At 47.1% G+C, this 22,595-nt stretch overlaps 1 protein-coding gene across 8 annotated transcripts in view; it reads right to left on the reverse strand.

The window, feature by feature from the left end:
* DIS3L2 (DIS3 like 3'-5' exoribonuclease 2) overlaps window positions 1–22,595 on the reverse strand; it is a 727,039-nt gene that overhangs the window by 451,353 nt on the left and 253,091 nt on the right. For all 8 annotated transcript variants that reach the window (XM_040349688.1, XM_040349693.1, XM_040349695.1 and 5 more), the window contains one exon: window positions 19,000–19,144. In XM_040349688.1, the coding sequence (XP_040205622.1) occupies window positions 19,000–19,144 (145 nt within the window). The remainder of the gene's footprint in view (window positions 1–18,999; window positions 19,145–22,595) is intronic.

A 22,595-nucleotide genomic window follows, 5' to 3' on the forward strand; every position in this document is an offset into this window, starting at 1 on the left:
AGCGAGACCTAGGCCCGCCCCCCACTTCCTCCTCACTGTAGCTGATTGACAGCAGCAAGAGCCAATGGCTCATGCTGCTGATTGAATGCTGTGTAAAGAGGAAGAGGAGAAAAGTTGCAACCCTGATCTCTAAAAACTAAACTAACTAAAAACATTTACCTTAATGCAAGCAATGCATTACGGTAAAAAACACTTTTATGCACCCGCATTCTCTGCCCAGGCGTTCAGAGATCTTATAGCGTGGGCTTTTATGTGAGCTGGGCTGGTTTCCTTGACTGCTTGTATGCTATTGAGATGGGCTGCTTAATACCCACCATTGGCTTTGAAGCCCTTCTTCTGGCCACTGAAGCTAAGAGGTGTTTTTTTGTTTTTTTAAACTCTTAACTGTTCAAACTAGTAGACAACGCCTCACATCTAGCGAATAGGTCACCTCCCCTTTCCCATTCAGGTGGTTTTCACATAATAATAAAAAAAGAAAGATTTCTTGTGACCTGTGGAACTGCGAGGTCACCTTTGGTAAATACAGGGGATCCTGCCCAAGGATAACCCAGTCTTATAAACGTAACAAAAAAAGGCTCTAAAATCGTCAGGGCCTGTAAATGGCTGTTGTGATCACCAGAAGGAAGGAAATCTTAAAGGGGTTGTAAAGCTTCATGTTTTTTCACCTTCGTCCATCTCTATGTAAATTGTTTACCAACAATTTATCAATCGGTTTACCACCAACCTGTTTGAATTGTCTTCAGCAATCTTATCAGGTTAGAATACCATATAAATATTTATTTATTTTTGAACACCATGTTATGTGAACGTATGTTCCACACTGTTGCTGCTTTTTGCACCTGTTTTCAACAACGCTCATTTGTTCCTGTATACCTGTCACTGATTGTGTTTTGTGTATGCTTTCATTATAGATATATCTTAAAGGGTCACTAAAAAGGAAAAAAGATTTTTGCCTAAAATTAATATCTGCAAGGTAGACAGAATAGTGTAATGATTCTGTTAAAAAAAAAGTAAATACCTATTAAATACCTTCATCTATATCACCTCCGGCGTTTTAGTTTCTGTTCTCTCACTCACTTCCTGGTTTGCATCGCTCGTTCATGTAAGAACTGCATTTCCCAGTATGAATTGCGGCACGCCCAGTAATTCACACCTCCTTGAAGTCTCTAACACGTAGAGAGCGACCTGCCACACAGATGTAGTTCCCAGGAGGGGGTGAGCACGTCACTGACCACCGCAGTAAAGCCTCCCTTCACGGTGGTCAGTAAAATAAGACAAGCAGGAAGTGAACAAAACAGAAGAGAAATAGAGCAACTTCTGAGCAAAAACTAACAATGAGGAAGTGAAAAGAGGAATGTCTGCAGGTAAAGGATGCTGATTATGAAAAAAAATAAAAAAAAATCTTTACAACCCCTTTAAGCTCTCCATTAGGGAAACGCCCCTGAAGAAAGGGATTTACCCTAAAACGCATCGGCTTCTTCCGCAGTTTGGAGACAGCATTATATTCGAATCACATACGTTTTAATGTGCTTTGTTATGCATTTTATACACTAGTCAATTGCATGTTACAGGATTGGCTTCTTAACTATTTGAGATTAAACAACTCAATATACCTTTCTTGCATTTTTATTGGTTGCCCTTACAATCCCAGTCCCTTGTTAGGGGAGGGGACACTCCCTTTTTTGTTCTATAAAACATGGGATGTTGGCAACTATTATAATCTATCCCTGGTGTAATACCTTTTTTGTTTAGCTACGTATTACTAACCTAAGCCACAAAACTCCGTGGAGGCGATCCCACAATAGTTTCCCCCAGCTTGAGACAGCTCTTCATTGGAGATTGATAGCAGCGCAGCCATTGGCTCCTGCTGCTGTCAATCAAAGCAATGACATTGCGCGGCAGGGCTGAGTGATACAGTCAGCGGCTAAGGCCGCCGACCATCACGTTAGCGCGCCGGCAAGCTAACCGCCTTGGGAGAACCCTTCCCAGCACGGGGGTTAGCTGTTGCGGGGAGGAGCCGAGACAGCCGCCGAGGGACCCAAGAAGACCAGGATCGGGGTCACTCTGTATAACCAACTACACAGTGGAAGCAAGTATGTTATTTTTTAAAAAATAAATAAAGGGCCTCTACCATAAGGGTATTGACCCCCAGACCCTGGGGAAAGCCACCTGGGAGACCTCTTTTGCTTGACTCCGAGAAAAGGCTCTCCAGACCTTTGCATATATGGTACCCACAACGCTTAGACTGGGAGGGGGGCTTTAAATTTGGACCTGCTGGCTTTCTCTATGCATGTATTTGCAGCTGCTGACCTAATTTTTTGGTGGGGGGCTGGAGCTCCGCTTTAGTATGACGAACGGCTCCTTACAAGAAAAGGCTTCTAGCTCAGACACGTCAGACATAATACCAATCAAATAGGCTACTTGCAGGATAGGGTACGCCAAGTTCTATCAAGACCTGATTGTAGGAAGGCCAGAATGAGGTGCAGAGTACTCCAAATACAGACCATAAATACAAAGTCTGGCGCTAAAAGAACCAAGGTGAAACTTCTTCCAAGGTGGTAAATGTTATTGTGTTGGGGCCCATAAAGAAGCTATGTGGAGGGGACAAGCACAAGGAGCAGTGCTAAAAACAAGCAAAAAAAAACCACTAAAAAGTGCTAAACCAGATCATTGGTATAAAGTGCAAATGACAAGTACACCCACTGAAGGGTGATCCAGTGTCACCAGTAAGTATGATAAAAGCAAAAATAGGTTTAGTAAAAAGTTCAAATGGAAAGCATTAGATAAAAAGCAGCCATAGTTGAAAATCACTAAACAACCACAAGAGAAAAGCAGAGACTCGCTGGGTAAACAATCTCATGAGGGGAAGCTGGCTGTGGCTCAGCTAGGCAGGGTTGTGCTGTAATGTAGTACGCCGTGCTGCTCTCCAGGGATAGCAGCTTTGGGATGAATTAGGAGCCCTGATGGAAGGGGGAGGAATGTTGTGCCTTGCTGGAAACACTTGGGAGATGTGGGCAGGTGTAATCTGGATGTCAGCCTCAACGAGGAAGTCTAAGTCGACAGGCCGCTCAAGAGCAGCCTGGGTTTGACTTCATACACACGAGAGCCAGCCACCTGGAGGGAGGTCTGAGCCGAAGGTAGATGTACTTTACCCCAATGGTCCCGTTTATCGCTTTTTAGTGGACTTTTGCAATGCCCCCGTTGAAGACCCCTGGAGTCCAAACACGTCGGTCCTGCATGCTTTTGCTTCCCACATTTCTTTTATACATATTTTACCATTTTTGTGATCACTTTCATCCTTATACATCTTATACTATGACGTATGATATTCAACCTAAATAAATTATAATTTAGTTGACCTGCACCATATGGAGCCATTTTTTTATATTCCCTTTCACAATGGGGCCTTTGTGAAATCCCATACCATCATTCCCTGGATCGATTTGTCCGCTGGTTTCCCGCTGCTGTCCCGTCCTATGGTTTGGAGTCCTGAGATTCATCATCCGGTCCAACGTGACATCCTCACAGCGCTGAAGTACCATGAAACAAGGTTTCAGAGCCTTTTTGACACACTGCCGCATGGTATGCGTTTCCATCTTGTTCGGTACAAGTACCCAACTTTTCCACCTGAGAAGTCACTGCAGGCATTCAAATGGTCCACTGTGTTTACATGTCATTTTATCCAGAAGCAGACTTTCCTTTGGACTTTGGCATTTCATTGTTTGCCCATTTACAGAGTTTTGCGATTTTTAGTTCTTTGCATTATAGTTTATATTTTTCATATATTGTCACATGTGTTACAGTGGGTTCCCACTTACTGTATCTCGCACTGTCACTGAGAGCTAGTCATATTACTCTCCTTTTGTTATTGTGTTTTCTCCCCATGCACAGATGTTTCCATTTATTTGGTTTCATTATTTAGCACTACACTAATTTTTGTATAGATGAAATGGATAGCCCTGAGAAGTCAGGGGGTCTGCTAGAAGTCTGGGTATATCTATATACCAGTTGTTTCTGGGCTAGGCAGAATTTGCACTAGTTGGAAAGTGTATATTAACCTGAACAAAGAAATGAATCATCCTGGCAGAGAAGGGCTTGAGGATCCTCCATGGCTACAGAGGAAGTTTGTTAAATGTAATGGCTAGAATGTTCATCCACATTCCCCCATTATTGAGAAATCAGACTGAAGTATTCTGAGTGAAGGCCTATTCCCTTGTTTAAAGAGGTGATGGCTGAGGTAGTCCATTTTCCCCACTTTAACACTCCTGGGATGTGGACTGCAAGGATCACTGGACAGTGAGGATTTCAGACTTGCTTCTATTCAGGGCTGCAGGACTCCTAGCGCCTCCTTGATGGTTGATTTAAGCCACAGCCATGGCATTGTTTGACTACACCCTGATTGGGTGTCCCTGTAGGAGGGGGGTCTAAATGTAGTAGAGCCAGCTAAACTGCTCAGAGCTTCAAGATATTGATAGGGAGCTTGACTTCTAACAAGGACCATGCTCCTTGGACTTCGAGACACTGGAACACTCTTCACCAGCCTGAAAAACTGCCATCTGTTCTCATTTTCCAGTGATAGGGAAAGAAACTGCCCTACTGTTAAGACTCGGGTTGAAATCGACCAAGATGGGCAGTTTCTTGCTCGACTGCACAGGAGCATGGGTAAGGCAAGAAAAGGAGCATGCCTGTTAGATTGATGAGGTGTTTTAGAGCTCTTGAATAAAACTGGGAAAATGGTATAGCCTCAAAAAAAAAAATAAAAAAAAAAAAATAAATAAAAAAAGGGAGGCCAACATAAGGTCTAGCACTCATGAAGAATCTCATTCTGGGATGTCACTGATCTCAATTCTCAAGAGCAGGGCTCCAAGAGGAATAGTTTTACTTTCTGAAAAGAAACCGTTTGCTTGGGATGTGTCCAGGACCAGACCAAAGAATTACTGGTAAAAAAATGGCTAAAAGGGCAGATTTAAAAAAAAAAAATCACCCAACTGAAGGTCTGTGGCATCTGAATAGTCATAAGGATGTTTGCGGATAGTTGGATGGAGATGAGTCTGAGTAGGTTGTCTAGCTTGTGACCTGCATGCCCAGAGTTTCTGAGAAGGGCAAAAAGTTGCTAGGACCTTGTGAATACTCAAGAGAACAGAGCAGTGAAACATACTAGAAGTGATTGACTGCAACTGTAAACTGCTGATGAGGCAGATAAACGGCAACATGCAGATAGGCACCTTTGGTGTCTATAGTTGCCATGTATTTCTCGTCTCAGAGCGGCCAACCCTGTGGATTAGTCGCAAAAAGGACAAATAACCCCAAATGAGCTTAAGGTGAACAGGTTTGAATAAAAAATTTGAACCTGTATTGTGTAGGTACTGGAAATACTTGCCTGGGACAAGAGATGGTTGGAAGACGGGCTGGGCTTTATGGTCCAAGTCTTGCGCCCAAAAATTTTTTTTTTTTACTTTGGTTTTGAAGTTAAAGCCTGGGCAGAGTGGTTAGGTGCTCTGTGTTGCAAGGAGGTACAGGTTCCCTGAGGATGGGGGGGGGGGGGGGGGGGTTGGGATCTTTTGCCGTGGGAGCAAGACCTTCCCTCCTGGGACATCTTTCATTGGTCAAGTGGCTCTCTAAAAAGGTTTCTTGAAAAGGCATATCTACAAGGCGCAATTTACAGGCAGCTCCAGCTGCCCAGGCTTTTTGCCACAAGATTCTGCACATGTGAATGGAGATTAAAGCCAATTCGGAAATGTGTCCGACATGTTCTAGGGCAGGGGTCAGCAACCTTTTGCCACTTAATAGGATTTTTGTCCTCCCCGTAAAATCCTTTTCTCTGAAGTCCATGAACACAGCTTCCTTAGACTCTTGACTGTAGGGTTATGTTCCGTCTATTAGGAGAAGACTAGGCAGACATGTTAATGATTAAAACATGTAAACCTTTAGCAAAGCAGAAAAAGCCCTGCCCAGGGGGGCGGTCCCTCTGGTCATAACCCCTCACGCTGTCCTGAGCAGCTCAGTTTGTCAAAAAAAAAAAAAAGAGGGGTGGGTGCTGTGCCTGTCCATGGACTTCAGAGAAAAGGATTTTACGGTGAGTACAAAAATCCTATTTTCTCTGTTGTCCATGGACGGACACAGCTTCCTTATACTCTTGACTGTAGGGAATGTCCCCAAGCAGTTGGAACAGCAATCAAAAACCAAACTTTACACTAGAGCTCCTCAACAGAGGAGATGCAACCTTAAACTGTCGCCTGAAAAACTTTGCGGCCGAAGCAGGCATCCGAAGATGCACCAACAAACTGATCCACTGAAAAATGGTGGCCGACAAGCCCGCCAGGCCTTCCTTTGGACTAGACACTGATACAAACAGTGAGTCTGACCTCCGAAACTGAGCCGTAGCAGACAGATACACCTGCAGAGCACGTACCACGTCTAAGGAATGTAACGCAGCCTCCTTGGGATGGGACGGTCGAAGACACAAGGATGAAAGTACAATATCCTCATTCAGATGAAAGGCCGAAACTACCTTTGGAAGACAGGAAGGCTGTGGGCTTAGCACTGCTTTATCTCTATGGAGGACCAAGTAGGGGGACTTGCAAGACAAGGCCACCAACTCAGAGGCCCGTCTGACAGACGTAATGGCTACCAGAAAGGCAACTTTTTGAGAGAGCTTCAAGAGGAATTTCTCTGATGTTCTCAAAAGGAGGTTTCTGAACCACGGAGAGCACCAGGTTCAAATCCCACAGAGGTAGTGGTGGTCGAACCGGAGAAGCCACATGTCGAACCCCTTGAAAAAACGTACTCAGTGAGTGGGACTCCAAGGGTCGTTGAAAGAAAACAGCCAAAGCTGAAATCTGCCCCTCAATGGTGCCTAAGGCAAGCTTCTGATCCACTCCCCGCTGTAAACAGCAGGATCCTAGAAACGGAATATGTACGTGGATGCCGCCCCATCTCTTCACACAGATATGTAGGCCTTCCACGTGCAATGGTAAATCTTCCAAGAAGAGGACTTCCGTGCCCTCAGCATGGTTGGAATAACCAAATTCGACAGGCCCCGGTCTCTCAGCACCTGGCTTTCAACAGCCATGCCATTAAAGCCAGCGACTGTAAAGCAGGATGAAAAATGGGACCTTGCGAGAAAAGGTCCTCCCGCATTGGCAGTCGCCAAGGTGCATCGGCCACCAGATGCACTAGGTTGGCTTACCAAGGATGCCGAGGCCAATTTGGGGCAAATAGGATCATTGGGATCCCCTCGAAATCCGCTCTGTGGAGCAGACTAAGCAGTTTCAGTGGGGGAAATGGATATATCAGCCGATACTGTCCCCATGGGGCCACCAAAGCATCTGCCACGTCTGCACAAGGATCTTTTCACCTGGCCACGAACCTGAACCCCTTTTGATTGAGTCGAGAAGCCAGGAGATCCATGTCTGGCTCGCCTCATCTTGGGCAAAGGAGACGGAATACATCCGGGTCTAGTGATCATTCTCCTTGGTCCAGCGTCTGGCTACTTAGGTAGTCCGCTTGCCAGTTTTCCACGCCCAAAATGTAGGCAGAGAGAGCCGGAACGCTCCGTTCCGCCCACCTCAGGATGTAAGCGACCTCCAATGCTGCAGCCAAGCTTCTTGTTCCTCCCCGATGGTTGACTGGATCCTGACTGGACGCCCCTGTAGGCTCCAAGACCATGTGGAGAGGCACAGCCTGATCGCTCGGAGTTCCAGAATATTGATCGGCAGGCGAGGTTCTTCCTGTGTCCAGCGACCCTGTGTCGACTGAACACACAGACTCCCCCCCCCAACCGGACAGGCTGGCATTCGTCGTGATCACTGTCCAGTGAAAGGGTAGGAACGACTTCCTGGCATGAAGAGCCGGAGATCTCAGCCACCAGACCAGGGAAGTCCTGACTAGTGGGCTCACCCGGATTTGACAATCCAGGGAAAATGGAGACTTGTCCCATTTGGACAGAATCTTTTTCTGCAAGACTCGAGTGTGGAATTGAGCAAACGGTACTGCCTCAAAAAAGGAGGCTACCATGAGACCGAGACTCGCATGCAAAACTGCAGTGACGACCACCTGCGGGATGCAAACAGCTTCACCGCCATCTGAAGAGTCTGCAATTTTTCTAAAGGTAGAAAAACTCTCGCCTCTGAGGAGTCTAGAATCAGACCCAGATACTTCAAGCACTGAGTCAGTGCAAACACCGACTTCTGGAAGTTCAGCACCCAGCCAAAATTTTGGATGGACTATCGCCACATCCTCCCAATTCTGAGCTTGAAGCAGCTCTCAGAAGCAGATCGTCCAAGTAGCCCACGATAGCGATACCTTGCCGTCTCAGCAAGGCCAAAATCGGGGCAAGCACCTTGGTAAAAAAAAACCTTGGAGCTGATGCCAGGCCAAAAGGAAGAGCCACAAATTGACAGTGGTATTCCCCCGACTGCAAAGCGCAGGAACCTCCGATGCCCGACATATGGGGACATGCAAGTTTGCGTCCTTGAAGTCCAAGGACAACAGAAAATCCCCCGGATGAGTGCAGCAGCCACAGAACTGATACCATCCTGAACTTCCGAACCCTTACAAAGGCATTGAGAGCCTTGAGGTCCACGATTGGGCGGACTCCGCCCTTCTTCGGGACCACAAACACTCTTACCCCCCCGTGGCATCCTTTATGATGTCATCCAGGGAGGCACCAAATGGCCTCCTCTCCCCCCACCCCCGGAAAGGCAAATCTGCCAGAGCCTTCTTGGAAATCTGGTCTGCAGACCAGACCTTAAGCCAAATCAGGCGTCACAGAACAATTGCAGATACTAAGGCTCTGGAGATCAAGGGAGCAGCATCCAGCGCTGCATCACAGACATACTTGACATACTGTGACACCAGCGTCGTAGGCAAAATAGGCTGCAAAGCTGAACCCAGCATAGAGAAAACGGACCGACCTACCGCTTCGGACCACCTGTCAGCAGGGTCCTTTAATGCAGGGGTTCCCTCAACCGAAATCGTGGTTGCCTTGTTCAACCTGGATACCGGGGGAGATGCCCACTTTTTTAAAAAGCTCTCCTCAAAAGGGGTAACGGACCGCCATACGCTTAGGGACCGCAAAGGTCCTCTGCAGTCGTTCCCATTACTTGTCTTTGAACTTATCAAAAAAAGGTCACAAACACCTTAGCAGTGCGGGCCTGCTTGTGGAACCCAAAAGGGACCGACCCCTCAGCAGATGTCCCAGCAGTATCCTCTAGCTTAAGAGTGTCCCGCACTGCGGTGATAAGAGCTCCAACAAGTGCCTTGTCTTGCGCTGACCCGGACCTGGAGTCCTCCTCACTGTCCGAAAGGTCCAGGTCTGCATCCTCCGATACCTCAGAACCAGGGCCCTGGGCCACAGCCGGGCTCAAGTCAGAGTCAGAGCTATCCCCAGGAGATGGTAGGGGGAGGGGGCGTTTTTTACCCCCCTTTCGCCCACACAACACTTCCATCCTGGCAACAAATGATTCCAGGACTGCCGACCAAGTGTCCACAGGGACCGCAGGGGCACCGGTTGCCACAACTGGACTGTCTGGGGAAGAAGCACCAGCTTCTGATGCATTGCTAGCCCGCTTACCTGACAGCCCTCAGGGACTAATGTCAAGGTACAAGTGCACAAAAAAAAAAAAAAAAAAAAGACCCATCCTCCTTGCTGTACCGACCAAAAGGGGTATCCCAGAGGACTCGCCACCCTGACAAGAAAGCTGCACAGTGCTGTGGTCCGCTCTCCTTTATACTGTGCGTGTCTGAGTGTCTCCGAGGTAAAACTGTGCCGTTTGTGCCGTTCAGAAAGTCCCCCCCAGCACTAGAGGCCAAAACCTGTTAAAATCCACACCAAGATGGCGGCCACAGAAAAAAAAAGCGCAAGCTTCTAGAAAATGGCTGCCGCTGTAACTTCCTGCGTCACAGCGCGGCTACAAGAAAATGGCCGCCAGCCACAATTCAAAAGCAGCAGCGCGGCCACAAGAAAATGGCGCCAATTTAAAGAAATACGGCGCAGAGGACACCGAAGTGGACGAGAAGGCTGGAAAAACACAGCAGCCCCCGAGCGGAGGACTGCCCATGGCAGACCGCCCACACAGAGCGGGCCCAGAACACCCCACAGTCCCCAGCCAGGATAGGAAAACCAACCACTCAGGTACATCCCAGGTCAGTCACAGCATGGTGGAGGAGGGAAGACACGGGAGGAAAGGAAAGGGAGGACCCAAGATCCCCTAATCAAACCCCCCCCTAGGAAAGCCCAGCTGTTCCATCCTGCCAAGACAGGAGGAAAAGTACTTACCCGTTCCCTGCAAGGACTGCTCCTGCTTTTCTGACAGACTCCGAGCAGTACGGAGTAGCTACCGGGCATGGCCCACTGTGACACAGACAGCTAGCAGCCTGGTCATATGTAAACCCCAGAGCAAAAAGCTCACCGGCCACCCCTGGAGCAATGGGGTATGTCGTGGCCGACCCAGCGCGTAGCTAAGGCTTGCTCACGCTCGGTGGTTGGACTGGGGGGGGGGGGGGGACTACAAGGATCTATATTATGCAGCCTGTCACCCAGCTGGCAGTTGATAGAAGATCTCAGGATCAAAAAATAAAATAAATTGAAATCTTTAAAAATAAAAAAGTTCCTCAGGACCATGGGCCCATAAGGGTCCAGGTCCTTCTCTACTAGGCAGAAAAAAACTGAGCTGCTCAGGGTAGTGTGAGGGGTTATGACCAGAGGGACCTGGGCGGGGCCGTTTCAGCTTTGCTAAAGTTTACATGTTTTAATTATAAACATGTCTGCCTAATTCTCTTTTAATAGATGGAACATAACCCCAAGTCAAGAGAATAAGGAAGCTGTGTCTGTCCATTGACTAAAGAGAAAGTATGTTTTTTTTTGGGCTAGTCATACTTGCCTCGGTGGATGCAGCATCAGACCGATGCTGCATCTGTCACCCTGCGTCTCTGCACACACAACCAAGCCATCGAACACCACCGATGACTCTGTTCTCACTCCTCCCCACTTACTTCTCAGCACTCATTGGGAGGGCTGAGCCATGGAAGGGCGGGGAGCGGCAGTCTCAGTGGCTCGCTGAGACTGCCATCAATCGAGGGAGCTGGCGAATACAGACTTGGAAGATGGGATGATGCGCTGCCTGGACTAATATTGGAGATGTCAGCGGATAGCGGACTTCAGACCGATCTCCGCTGAAAATGGGTCACAGGAGTGCAAAACGAACTGCACTCCTGTGACCCAGAGGAGAAGCCCAGCCTAAAAAACTCAGGCTGGACTTCTCCTTTAAGAGCCGGATTCAATGTGAAAACATGGAGGGCCGCATTAATCTAATAAACATAATAATCCTTACATAGTAACAGTACAGGTTTACCTCACCTTTAAAGGGGTTTTCCACCTTTTTTTTAAGTTTATTAAAAGTCAGCAGCTACAAAAAAAGTGTAGCTGCTGGCTTTTAATAAACCGACACTTACCTGCTCCACGGCTCCAGCGACGCGCCGGCCGGGGCTCCGCTCCTCGCCCCCCCTCGCCGGCCGGCGTCTTCATTCTTTGTGTGGGCACCCGGCAGTGACAGCTTTCGGCTTCACGGCCGGGCACCCACTGCGAATGCGCGAGCGGCGCCGTCCGATTGGACAGGTACTCGCCTACAGGGAGGGGCTGTGAAAAGGCGATTAAGCCAATTGCCTTTTCAGCCCCTCGGCGGAAGGAGGAAGTGGGACAGGAAGTCCCCTTCTCCTGAAGCCCCCACCCCCCCCCAAAAAAAAATTACATGCCAAATGTGGCATGTAAGGGTGCGAGGAGTGGGTTAAGCGGAGGTCCATTTTTAGGTGGAACTCCACTTTAAGTAGTCAAGTAGTGCTTCACTAATACAAAGTAATACCAGTTCACCCTGAAGATGTATGTGGCTGGAGATTTGGATTTTTTTGCTCCCTCCACCATCCTGGCACCCAAGGGGGGCAGACGCCAGCCCAGCCAGCATGGTCTCGAAATGGGGTCCCCATCCAAGGAGCATTGTCCCCAGGAGTGAAATTGGGTCCCTAATAGGGTATCCCCTCTATTGCATTCCTCTGTCCCCCTTCACATCACTCCCATAGTAGCCTCTGCCCCCATAGGAGTTTCCTGTGTCCACCAAAGCAGTGTCCTCTGTCCCCTGCACCCCACATACACACTGTGCAGATAGAACTTAAACAGGTGCATTAGCAGAGCCGGTATTACAGGGCTGGATGGGGGCGAGAACTGCTGAAGTTAACTTTTCACATTACCAGGCTGGTAATTGGTTCCTAGGATCCCCTGGCAACCAATCACCTACTGTTTAATGCGAAAAGTTAACTCCAGCAGTTCCCGCCCCCATCCAGCCCTGTGATTCTGGACCCTGTCCAATGAAGAGACGAAAAATGTCTGCGAGCCGGGTGTGACTGTAAATTCATCGTAGGCACCGACGAGCCAGACATTCAGAGGTGGCGGGCCATGTGCCGTAGGTTGCCGACCCCTATTCTAGGGCATCCACACAAAAGCAGGCATTGCGACAGACCGGTCAGAAACCTGACACTTTTTTTGGGAACCAGCGACATTAGTAGTGATCAGTGCTAAAAATATGTACTGTTACTGTACTAATGACACTGCTTAGCAGGAACACAAGATCTCCATCTTTTTCCGTCAGATCGGCGTTCTGCCTCTCCCGTGAACAATCGTGGGTGGCCTCCAGACCCATATCCAATCAGCGCGCACCCCCCAGTGTTTTTTGCACGAAATTACGTACAGGTAAGCAACTTTGCGCAATAGAGCCGACCAGTCACAGTAAATATGCGGTCGGCAAGTGGTTAAAGCACAATCCTTGAAAACAGGGTAGTGGTTGGTTGTTCATTGCTCTAAACCAGTTGCAACTTGACATACTGAAATTACAGCAAAATCTGGCTGCAGGGCTGGGCCTGAGTGCCTTTAAAAGCGCCACAAACTATCTGCAGAATCTTTACAAAACAGCTTCAATAAGTACAGCAAGATGTTCATTCTAGACTGAGAAGGCCGGAACAGGTATAAACCACTACATTGTGACCTTTTTTCACTGGTTAGAGCGCAGCAAAGATTTTGGGAAGAGTAAAAATCCTTTCTGGAGTGATCCAGTCAACAGCAGCAACCTGGGAGAGAAAAATCTTCCATAGCTACCTTCAACCTTCAATAGTGCCAAACTACCTCCTCCCCCCTTTCTGTGTCTGCCTTTAGAGCAGCGGCGTCAAACTCCATTTGATCGTGGGCCGCATCATGATTGCCCACAAAAGGGCCGGTTGTATTTGAAATTAGATGTCCAGCACATGCCATCCCCTTACATTAGATGTCAAGTCACCCCACAATCAGATGATGCGTCCCCCACTCTCCATTACATCACAGTGCACCCCCCTTTCCTTATGCTGCTGCTGGATGCATTGCTTGAAAGCAGAAAGTAAGGGTCTGGAAGACCAGTAGAGGGCGCTCTCTTGCAGCTTCAGGAGAGGTGCAAGGGCCACATAAAACGGCCTGGAAGGCCAAATTCGGCCCGCGGGCCTTGTGTTTGACACCTGTGCTCTAGAGCAAGCATATTGGGATCTAGCTTTTGGCAGAGAAACAGGAGGGTGTGGCATTTTTGAGCCTTGTGCAAAAGTGTGTTTTTTGGCTTTGGCCAGATCTCCATCATAGCTACGTGTGAGGGTATTCCTTTATGGGGTACTTAGGGAGTGGGGTGCAAAATATAGGGTGTGTCCAGAAGTAGACTGCAGAAACCTGGGGTGCCGACTGGCCTGTAGCAAATCCTTATACTGAAAAGGATTAGAAAACCTGTGAGTACCTTACAGTACAAGACTACGCATAAGTGACAGTAAAAAGTGTGAGCAGTGGTGTAATTTAACACCTGCTCATCTGCCCAAGACCAAGCTCTTAGTGGTTGAGTTTTAACACCACATTTAAAAAGTTTGCACCATAGTGAATACCATTCAAATACAACCCATCATGGTGGGCATAACCAGATCTTCAGGAACTGGGTCCATAAGAATGAACCAAGGACCTGTATAGCACCCTGTGGCCAACTAAAAATGATGCACCAAGAGCCAAGGTAAGGGTTTATTCTGGATTCAGTGCCCATAGCAATCTTACAGGCCACTCCAACATTGTGGGGTCTAGGTACCATTCCCAAGGATTACGGAGGATGCAGTCAAAATATACTGCTTTTATTTGTGGTTTCGGAAGCAGTAATGAATGGATTGAAGAAAGCAAAGATAAAATAAAAGTAAACATTTATTGGTAAAGCCAAGAGTGGAGAAGAGGTCTACCACCTTAGGCCAAAAAAAAAAAAAAAACACAGAACTAGGCACCCAGTGGGCATGTCCTTCAAATCTTGGCCAGTGTCCAATCACCCAAATGTGTGAGCCCATGTTAAACATACCATCTATGAATACTTTGCCTGTGTCCTGTACCATTACGATAAATGTATTTAGACCCTATTCACACCAACGGGCCGCGTTCACTGTAAAGTGTCGCTATTCGACCACTAGTGGGGCACTTTTAACCCCCGCTATCGGACGAAGAAATGGTTAATAGCGTCTGAAAAGCACCACTGCCGCACCTCCACCGCCCCAAAGATGCTGCTTGCAGGACTTTTTTTTAAAGTCCTGCAAGTGAACAGCCCCAGTATGAAAGCACGTGGGCTCTCACATCGGGGCTGTAGGGGAGCATTTTCCATGTGCTTTACAGGCACTCTTTTTAGCCTAAATGCGCCTGAAAAACGCCCCAGTGTGAAAGGAGTCTTAATCATGTACTAACAAGTACAGAGCTACAGATATGTTTCCCAAATGTGCATGAAATTGGGTTTGCATGTCTATTTAGATTAAACCAGAGCTGTTTAAATTTAATGTTTCTGTACCATAAGCCATCTCCAAAAGGCGTTTCAGAGAATTTGGCAGTACATGCAACCAGCCTCACAACCGCAGACCACGTCTAACCACACCAGCCAAGGACCTTCACATCGAGCATCATCACATCCAATATAGTCTGAGACCAGCCACCCGGACAGCTGTGGCAACAATCAGTTTTCATAACCAAAGAATATCTGCACAAACTGTCAGAAATCGTCTCAGGGAAGCTAGTCTGCATGCTCGCAGTCATCGGGGTCTCAAACTGACTGTAGTTCGTCAATGGAACTGAGTGAGCAAATGCTCACATTCAACGGTGTCTGGCACTTGGGGTGTTCTCTTCAGGGATGAATCCCGGTTTTCACTGTTCAGGGCAGATGACAGACAGCGTGTATGGCGTTGTGTTGCTGATGGCAACGTTGTGGCTCGAGTGGCCTATGGTGGCGGTAGGGCTAGGGTATGGGCAGGCATATGCTTTGGACAACAAACGCGTGCATTTTATTGATGGCATTTTGAATGCACAGAGATACCGTGACGAGATCTTGAGGCCCAACAGTGTGTTCCAGTTCCTGCCAATATCCAGCAATTTCCCCCAAATACATTAAAACTGCACATTTTAGAGTGTAATTTTATTGTGGTCAGCCTAAGGGCTCTTTCACACGGAGCGGATCCGTATTGATCTGCCCCGTGTGTGTCCGTCGGCTCAGCGGGGATCATCCGTAAATCCCTGCTGAGCTGTCGGCGGACAGGGCGGTCCCCGCACACTGTGCAGAGACCGCCCTGTCTTTCCTCCGCTCTCCCCTATGGGGAATCGGATGAATACGGACCGTGTGTCTGTATTCATCCGATCCGTTCCGCCAGACGGAAAAATAAGGTTTTCTTCCGTCTGAAAAAGCGGATCTTTGCGGACGTTAGCGGATGCATCATCTGCTAACGTCCACAATCCCATAGGGATGCATTACAAGTCCGTAAACTGACTTGTAAAAAACGGTCCACAACTGTGCAATAATCACGTTGTTTAATCAGCATCTTGATATGCCACACCTGTGAGGTGGATGGATTATCTCGGCAAAAGTGCTCACTAACACAGATTTAGACAGATTTGTGAATCTTTGAGAAAGGTCTTGTGTATATAGAAAAAGTCATTTAAGTTCACCTAATGCCAAATGGGGGCAAACAAAAGTGATGAGTTTATAGCAAATTTCTTGGCCATTTTTCAGAGAGTAGGAATAACAAAAAATAAAAACTTTTTTTGCACTCATGGTTAGTGTTTACTCTTTAACCACTTAAGACCCGGACCTTTAGGCAGCTAAAGGACCCGGCCAGTTTTTGCGATTCGACACTGCGTCGCTTTAACTGACAATTGGCGCCCTTTTTTCCCACAAATAGAGCTTTCTTTTGGTGATATTTGATCACCTCTGCGGTTTTTATTTTTTGCGCTATAAACAAAAATAGAGCGACAATTTAGAAAAAATTCAATATTTATTTTTTCTATAATAAATATCCCCCAAAAATATATAAAACATATTTTTCCTCAGTTTAGGCCAATACGTATTCTACCTATTTTTGGTAAAAAAAAAAACGCAATAAGCGTTTATCGACTGGTTTGCCCAAAATTTATAGCGTTTACAAAAAAAAGGGGATAGTTTTATTGCATTTTTATTCATTTTTTTTTTTGTCAATACGAATGGCGGCGATCAGCGATTTTTTTCGTGACTGCGACATTATGGCAGACACTTCAAACAATTTTGACACATTTTTGGGACCATTGTCATTTTCACAGCAAAAAATGCAATTAAAATGCATCGTTTACTGTGAAAATTACAGTTGCAGTTTGGGAGTTAACCACAAGGGGGGCGCTGAAGGGGTTGTGTGACCTCATGTGTGTTTACAACTGTAGGGGGGTGTGGCTGTAGGTGTGAAGTCATCGATTGCGATTCCCTATAAAAGGGAACACGCGATCGATGACGCTGCCACAGTGAAGAACGGGGAAGCTGTGTTTACATACAGCTCTCCCCGTTCTTCAGCTCCGGGGACCGATTGTGGGACTCCAGCGGCGATCGGGTCCGCGAATCCCACGGCCACGGAGCTTTGGCCCGGGTCGCGTGCACGCGCCCACAGCGCGCGACCCCGCGGCTGGGCTTAAAGAGCCACGTACATGTAAAAATTGATGAGTAAGACTAGGACAGCCGCACTCAAAAAAAACTTTCCTTTTTAATAAAAATTGGTCACAAAACTGACAAGTCACAGCAGAAATTAGAAAAAACAGCTGACGCGTTTTATACTGTCCTACAGTGCTTAATCATACCTATGATTAAGCACTGTAGGACAGTGTGAAACATTTCTGCTGTGACATGTCAGTTTTGTGACCAATTTTTATTAAAAAGGACCGTTTTTTTGGCGTGCGGCTGTCCTAGTCTTACTCAATTTTTGCATGTTATTGCATTGCCGGCACCCAGGGTTTTTGATTTGGGGAGAGAGTTCTTTGGTCTATCTGAGCGGTCATCCTTCTAGCCACGTACATGTACACATGGATGTGCCCAGCCGTGCCATTCTGCCGACGTATATCGGCGTGAATGGGTCCTTAAGTTGTTAAATCATAATGGCAACATAAACTACCCAAATGACCCTGATCAAAAGTTTACATAACCTGGTGATTTTGGTTTGATAAATTGCACACAAGTTGACACGTGTTTGAAGGGCTATTAAAAGGTAAACATCGTCACCTATGATCTGTTTGCTTGCAATTAGTGTGGATAGATATATATATATATATATATATATATATATATATATATATATATACAAGATCAATGAGTTTCTGGGCTCCTGACAGACCCTTGCATCTTTCATTCAGTGCTGCACTAATGTTTCAGGATTCTGAGTTGTCAAAGGATCTGCAGGAAAAAGTAGTTGAACTGCATAAAAACAGGAAGGGGATATAAAAAGATATCCAAGGAATTGAGCATGCCAATCAGCAGTGCTCAAACTCTAATCAAGAAGTGGAAAACAAGGGGTTCTGGTGAAACGAAACCAACTAAAATTTCAGCCACAACTACCAGGAAAATTGTTTGGGATGCAAAAAAAAAAAAAAAAAAAAAAAAAAACACAAAAAAAACTTCAGGTGAAATACAAGACTACTGAAAACATGTGGTGTGGCCGTTTCAAGATGTACAATAAAGAAGAACTTGAAGGAAGCTGGGCTGAATGGTCAATTCGCCAGAAGAAAGCCATCACTACGCAAATGCCGCAAAGTATCCCACTTACAATACACCAAACAGCACAGAGATAAGCCTCAAACCTTCTGGCACAAAGTCATTTGGAGTTATGAGACCAACATGTAGGTACAGAGGTGGACTGCTGATGTTTTTGAGGATGTGTGAGCTACAAAAGGGCACAGGAAATGTTATAAAAAAAATACTGAAAGAACGCTTGCATTCATCAGCCAGGAAGCTGCGCATGGGACGTACTTGGATCATTGTCATGTTGGAATGTCCAAAACACAAGGCCAAGTCGACCTGTCATTGGCTACAATAAAGTGAAAGTTCTGGAGTGGCCATCTCCTGACCTCAATATCATTAAGCCACTCTGAGGAGATCTCAAACATGCGGTTCATGCAAGCCAGCCCAAGAATTTACAGGAACTGGAGGCTTTTTGCCAAGAGGAATGGGCAGCTTTACCATCTGAGAAGATAGAGCCTCACCCACAAATACCGCAAAAGACTTCAAGCTGTCATTGATGTTAAAGGGGGCCATACACAGTATTAAGTACTGGGGTATGTAAACTTTTGACCAGGGTTATTTGGGTAGTTTGTTGTCATTGTGATTTAAAAAGACTAAACACATTTGATAATAAATAGCTTCAGCCAAACACTAACCATGAGTGAAAGAAAAGGTTTTGTGTTATTCATATTCTCTGAAAAATACCCAAGAAATCTAATTCTGCCAGGATATGTAAACTTATGGAGCAAAATTATTATATATATGAAAAATGGTATATGTTATATATTTATTACTACATACATGCCAGGTAAAAAAAAAAAAAAAAAGTGTACAAAAGTGACTAAAGAAAAGGAAATATTTTGTCTGCCGTTTGAATGCAAGATGTTATACAAGCTGGGTATTAAAAACAAACAGTCACCTTTAGGAAGAGTCTTCACTTCACTGCCCAGTTTACTGCAGTCATCCTCCTCCTGTCCACTGTCAAACTGTGCCTCTATAATGAGATCTGGACTCCCGGCATTATGTGTGTCATTATGCGCAGCTGTAGCTTCTGGTTTTATTACCTGCATCCATAAAAAAAAAACAAAAAAAAAAACACCATAGATGATTTAACTAACCACATACATCAAAAGCAGTTCAGTATGCTTAAAGTGTAAGGCAGGGCAAAATTAAAAAAAAAACACTATGCAGTACATCTCTGCAATATACAGTATACACAGTCCCTGTAATTAGGTCCTTAGGGCGTTTTGCAGACAGTCACATCTTTGTGCCCTGGAGTGACATGTGAATCGCAGAGAAATGTATAGCCAGCTTATACAAATAAATGACAGCCTGACTGCGGGGCATGGGCATATTATGCCAATCCTATTGTTTACATGCATACCAGGATGGCTGCACAATCCACCCGTCACTACTGCGCTCCCAAGTGTTCATTGTACGACCCACATACTACAGAAAGCATAGGATTTTTGACTTGCCAATAAAATCAGTTTTTTGGAGTACAGTGCAGGCAGAATACAGTGTCTTAGTACTATGTGTTAGGCCTCGTACAGACGGGCAAACATGTACGATGAAAACGGTCCGCCGGACCGTTTTCAGCGTACATGTCCGCCCGGAGATTTCTGTATGATGGCTGTACACACCATCATACAGAAATCCGCGCGTACACGATACGCCGCGACGAGGCCGCGCCGTCGCCGCGAAGATGACGCGGCGACGTGCGCGGCCCTGGCAGTTTAATGCTTCCACGCATGCGTCGAAGTCATTCGACGCATGTGAGGGATGGCGGCCGCTCGGACATGTACAGTAAGTCTGTACAGACGACCGAACATGTCCGGACAGACAGGATTCCAGCGGGCATGTTTCTAAACAAGTTTAGAAACATTTGCCCGCTCGAAAAAGGCCCGGCGGGCAAATGTACGCTGGAATCCTGTCCGCTCGGCTGTACAGACGACCGAACATGTCTGCTGAAACTGGTCCGCGGACCAGTTTCAGCAAACATGTTTGGTCGTGTGTACGGGGCCTTACATGTAGCTTCCTTCAGGAGTTTGAACACAAGCAAAAAGGAAGCTGCAGGGACATCCCCAACATAAGCCATCCCCTGCCTAGCAGCTTCACCTTTGCAGCAATCAATTGGGAGATCATACATTTAAAAAAAAGGCGGCGAACCAAGGCCGGGTTCACACTAGTGCGACAAACTCTCAGACATTGGGAGCTCATGTCGCATGACGTGTGAAAATCAATGTTTCCCCATGGGAGCCGTCTTAACTGGTCCAACACGTCGGTCCAACTTTGAAAATGCTGCCTGTACTACTTTGGTCTGACATCGATCCTACTTCAGCCCATTGAATAGCACTGAGGTCGGATCAAAGTCGGATCGTCGTCTTGCACGATCCGACTTTGTGCTCCGATGTTCTTGAGGGGGAACTCCACGCCAAATTTTAAATAGAAAAACGGCATGGGTTCCCCCTGCAAGAAGAGCATACCAGGCCCTTGGGTCTGGTATGGATTTTAATTTGAACCCCTACGCTGAAAAAAAAACGGCGTGGAGTTCCTCCAAAATCCATACCAGACCCTTATCCAAGCATGCAGCCTGGCCGATCAGGAAAGGGGTGGACGAGCGAGTGCCCCCTCCTGAACGTACCAGGCCACATGCCCTCAACATAGGGGGGTGAGTGCTTAGGGGCAGGGGGGCCGTGTGCCACCCCACCCCAAAGCAACTTGTCCCCCTGTTGACAAGGGCCTCTTCCCGACAACCCTGGCCGTTGGTTGTTGGGGTCTGAGGACATGGGGCTTATTGCAATCTGGGAGCCCCCTTTAATAAGGGGGCCCCAGATCCCTGCCCCCCACCCTATGTGAATGGGTATGGGGTACATTGAACCCCTACACATTCACCTGGGGAGGGAGTGTAAAAAACAAAAAAACACACCCCCCCCCCCACACCAAAGGTTTAAGTAATTTATTAGGCAGCTTGGGGGGTCTCTTCCGACTTCTCCAGCTCTCCGCTTTCTTCTGCTCTTTTGATAGCGAGTGCCCGGTAGTCTTTGCCATCTTCTGATGTTGACTCGACACCCTCTCCCAGGGCGTGGTCACCAGGTGAGGTCATCTGGTGACCCCTCCCCTTATGACATCACCGCCGGGGCATGCTTGGACACCTAAAGGGGCGGGGTCACTGGACATCACCCGTTGGCCACGCCCATGCCGACATAAGTTGCGCACACAGCATTGCAGTGGGAGAGAGCGTCGAGTCAACATCGGAAGATGGAGGGAAGACGACAGAGAAGACCGAGCACCTGCTAGCAAAAGAGCGGGCAAAAGAGCAGAAGAAAGTGGAGGAGCCCAGCAGAAGACACCGGAGAGCGGAAGAAGAGGCCGAAGTCGGAAGAGACCACCGGAGCTGCCTAATAAAATTACTTTAGTAATATAGTGTAGTGTGTTTATTGACACTTTTCCCCCAGGTGAATGGGTAGGGGTACAATGTACCCCATACTCACAGGGTGGGGGGCTGGGATCTGGGGGCCCCTTATTAAAGGGGCTCCTGGATTTCGATAAGACCCCCACAGACCCCGACAACCAATGGCCAGGGTTGTCGGTAAGAGGCCCTTGTCCTCAACATGGGGACAAGGTGCTTTGGGGTGGTGGGCCCCAAAGCACCCACCCCCATGTTAAAGCATGCAGCCTGGTACGGTCCAGGAGCAGGGGGGCCTTTAGTCCCCAACCCTTTCCTGATCAACCAGGCTGCATGCTCGGATAAGGGTCTGGTATGGATTTTGGGGGAATCCCACGCAGTTTTCTTCCGGTGTAGGCGTTCCCCTTAAAATCCATACCAGACCAAAAAGGACCCGATATGCTCTTGCAGGGGGAACCCATGCTGGTTTTTAATTTAAAATTTGGCGTGGAGTTCCTGCTAAGGATTCATACCAAACAGTGCCTTGTATTGACGGGGATCCAAGTCGGTTCCCAGTTCATTGAAAGTCAGACGTATGTGTATGTCGGCTTCAAGTTGCAGGGCAAAGTTAGATCCAAAGTAGTACGACTCATGTCAGTGTGAACCCAGCCTCAAGAGGCCTGAATAGCCACCTGGTAAAAACAGACCAGGGACAGCCTTATAAATCTGAGAATGATGCTTGGTGCTGCAAAGTCAAGGAAGAGTGAATCTGGTAGAGTGTGCCTCAACAGGGAAGAGGTGAACCTCATCCTTTTTGACCAAGGATAGCCAACCTCAGTGCTCCAGTTGTGTTGAAATTGCCTTCATGCCTCTGACCGCCACAGGCATGATTCCCAAAAGCAGAGTATTGTAATATCTCATGGGGCTTATATGAGCAAAAACAGATGAATAAAACTTATGCATGCCTTGACATTTTGGAGGTTTTCCTAGTAAGTCATTCTCTATTCAGATTTAATATTGCTTTCAAGTGGTTTCTTTGTATGTGGATTCGGATTAGCAGAAACCTTTGCATATATTTGACCTCCAGTTGCCTTATGGTGGGACACCCCTCCTATTTGGGCGGATTT

This window comes from Rana temporaria, chromosome 4 (assembly GCF_905171775.1).
Source record: "Rana temporaria chromosome 4, aRanTem1.1, whole genome shotgun sequence".
NCBI lineage: Eukaryota > Metazoa > Chordata > Amphibia > Anura > Ranidae > Rana > Rana temporaria.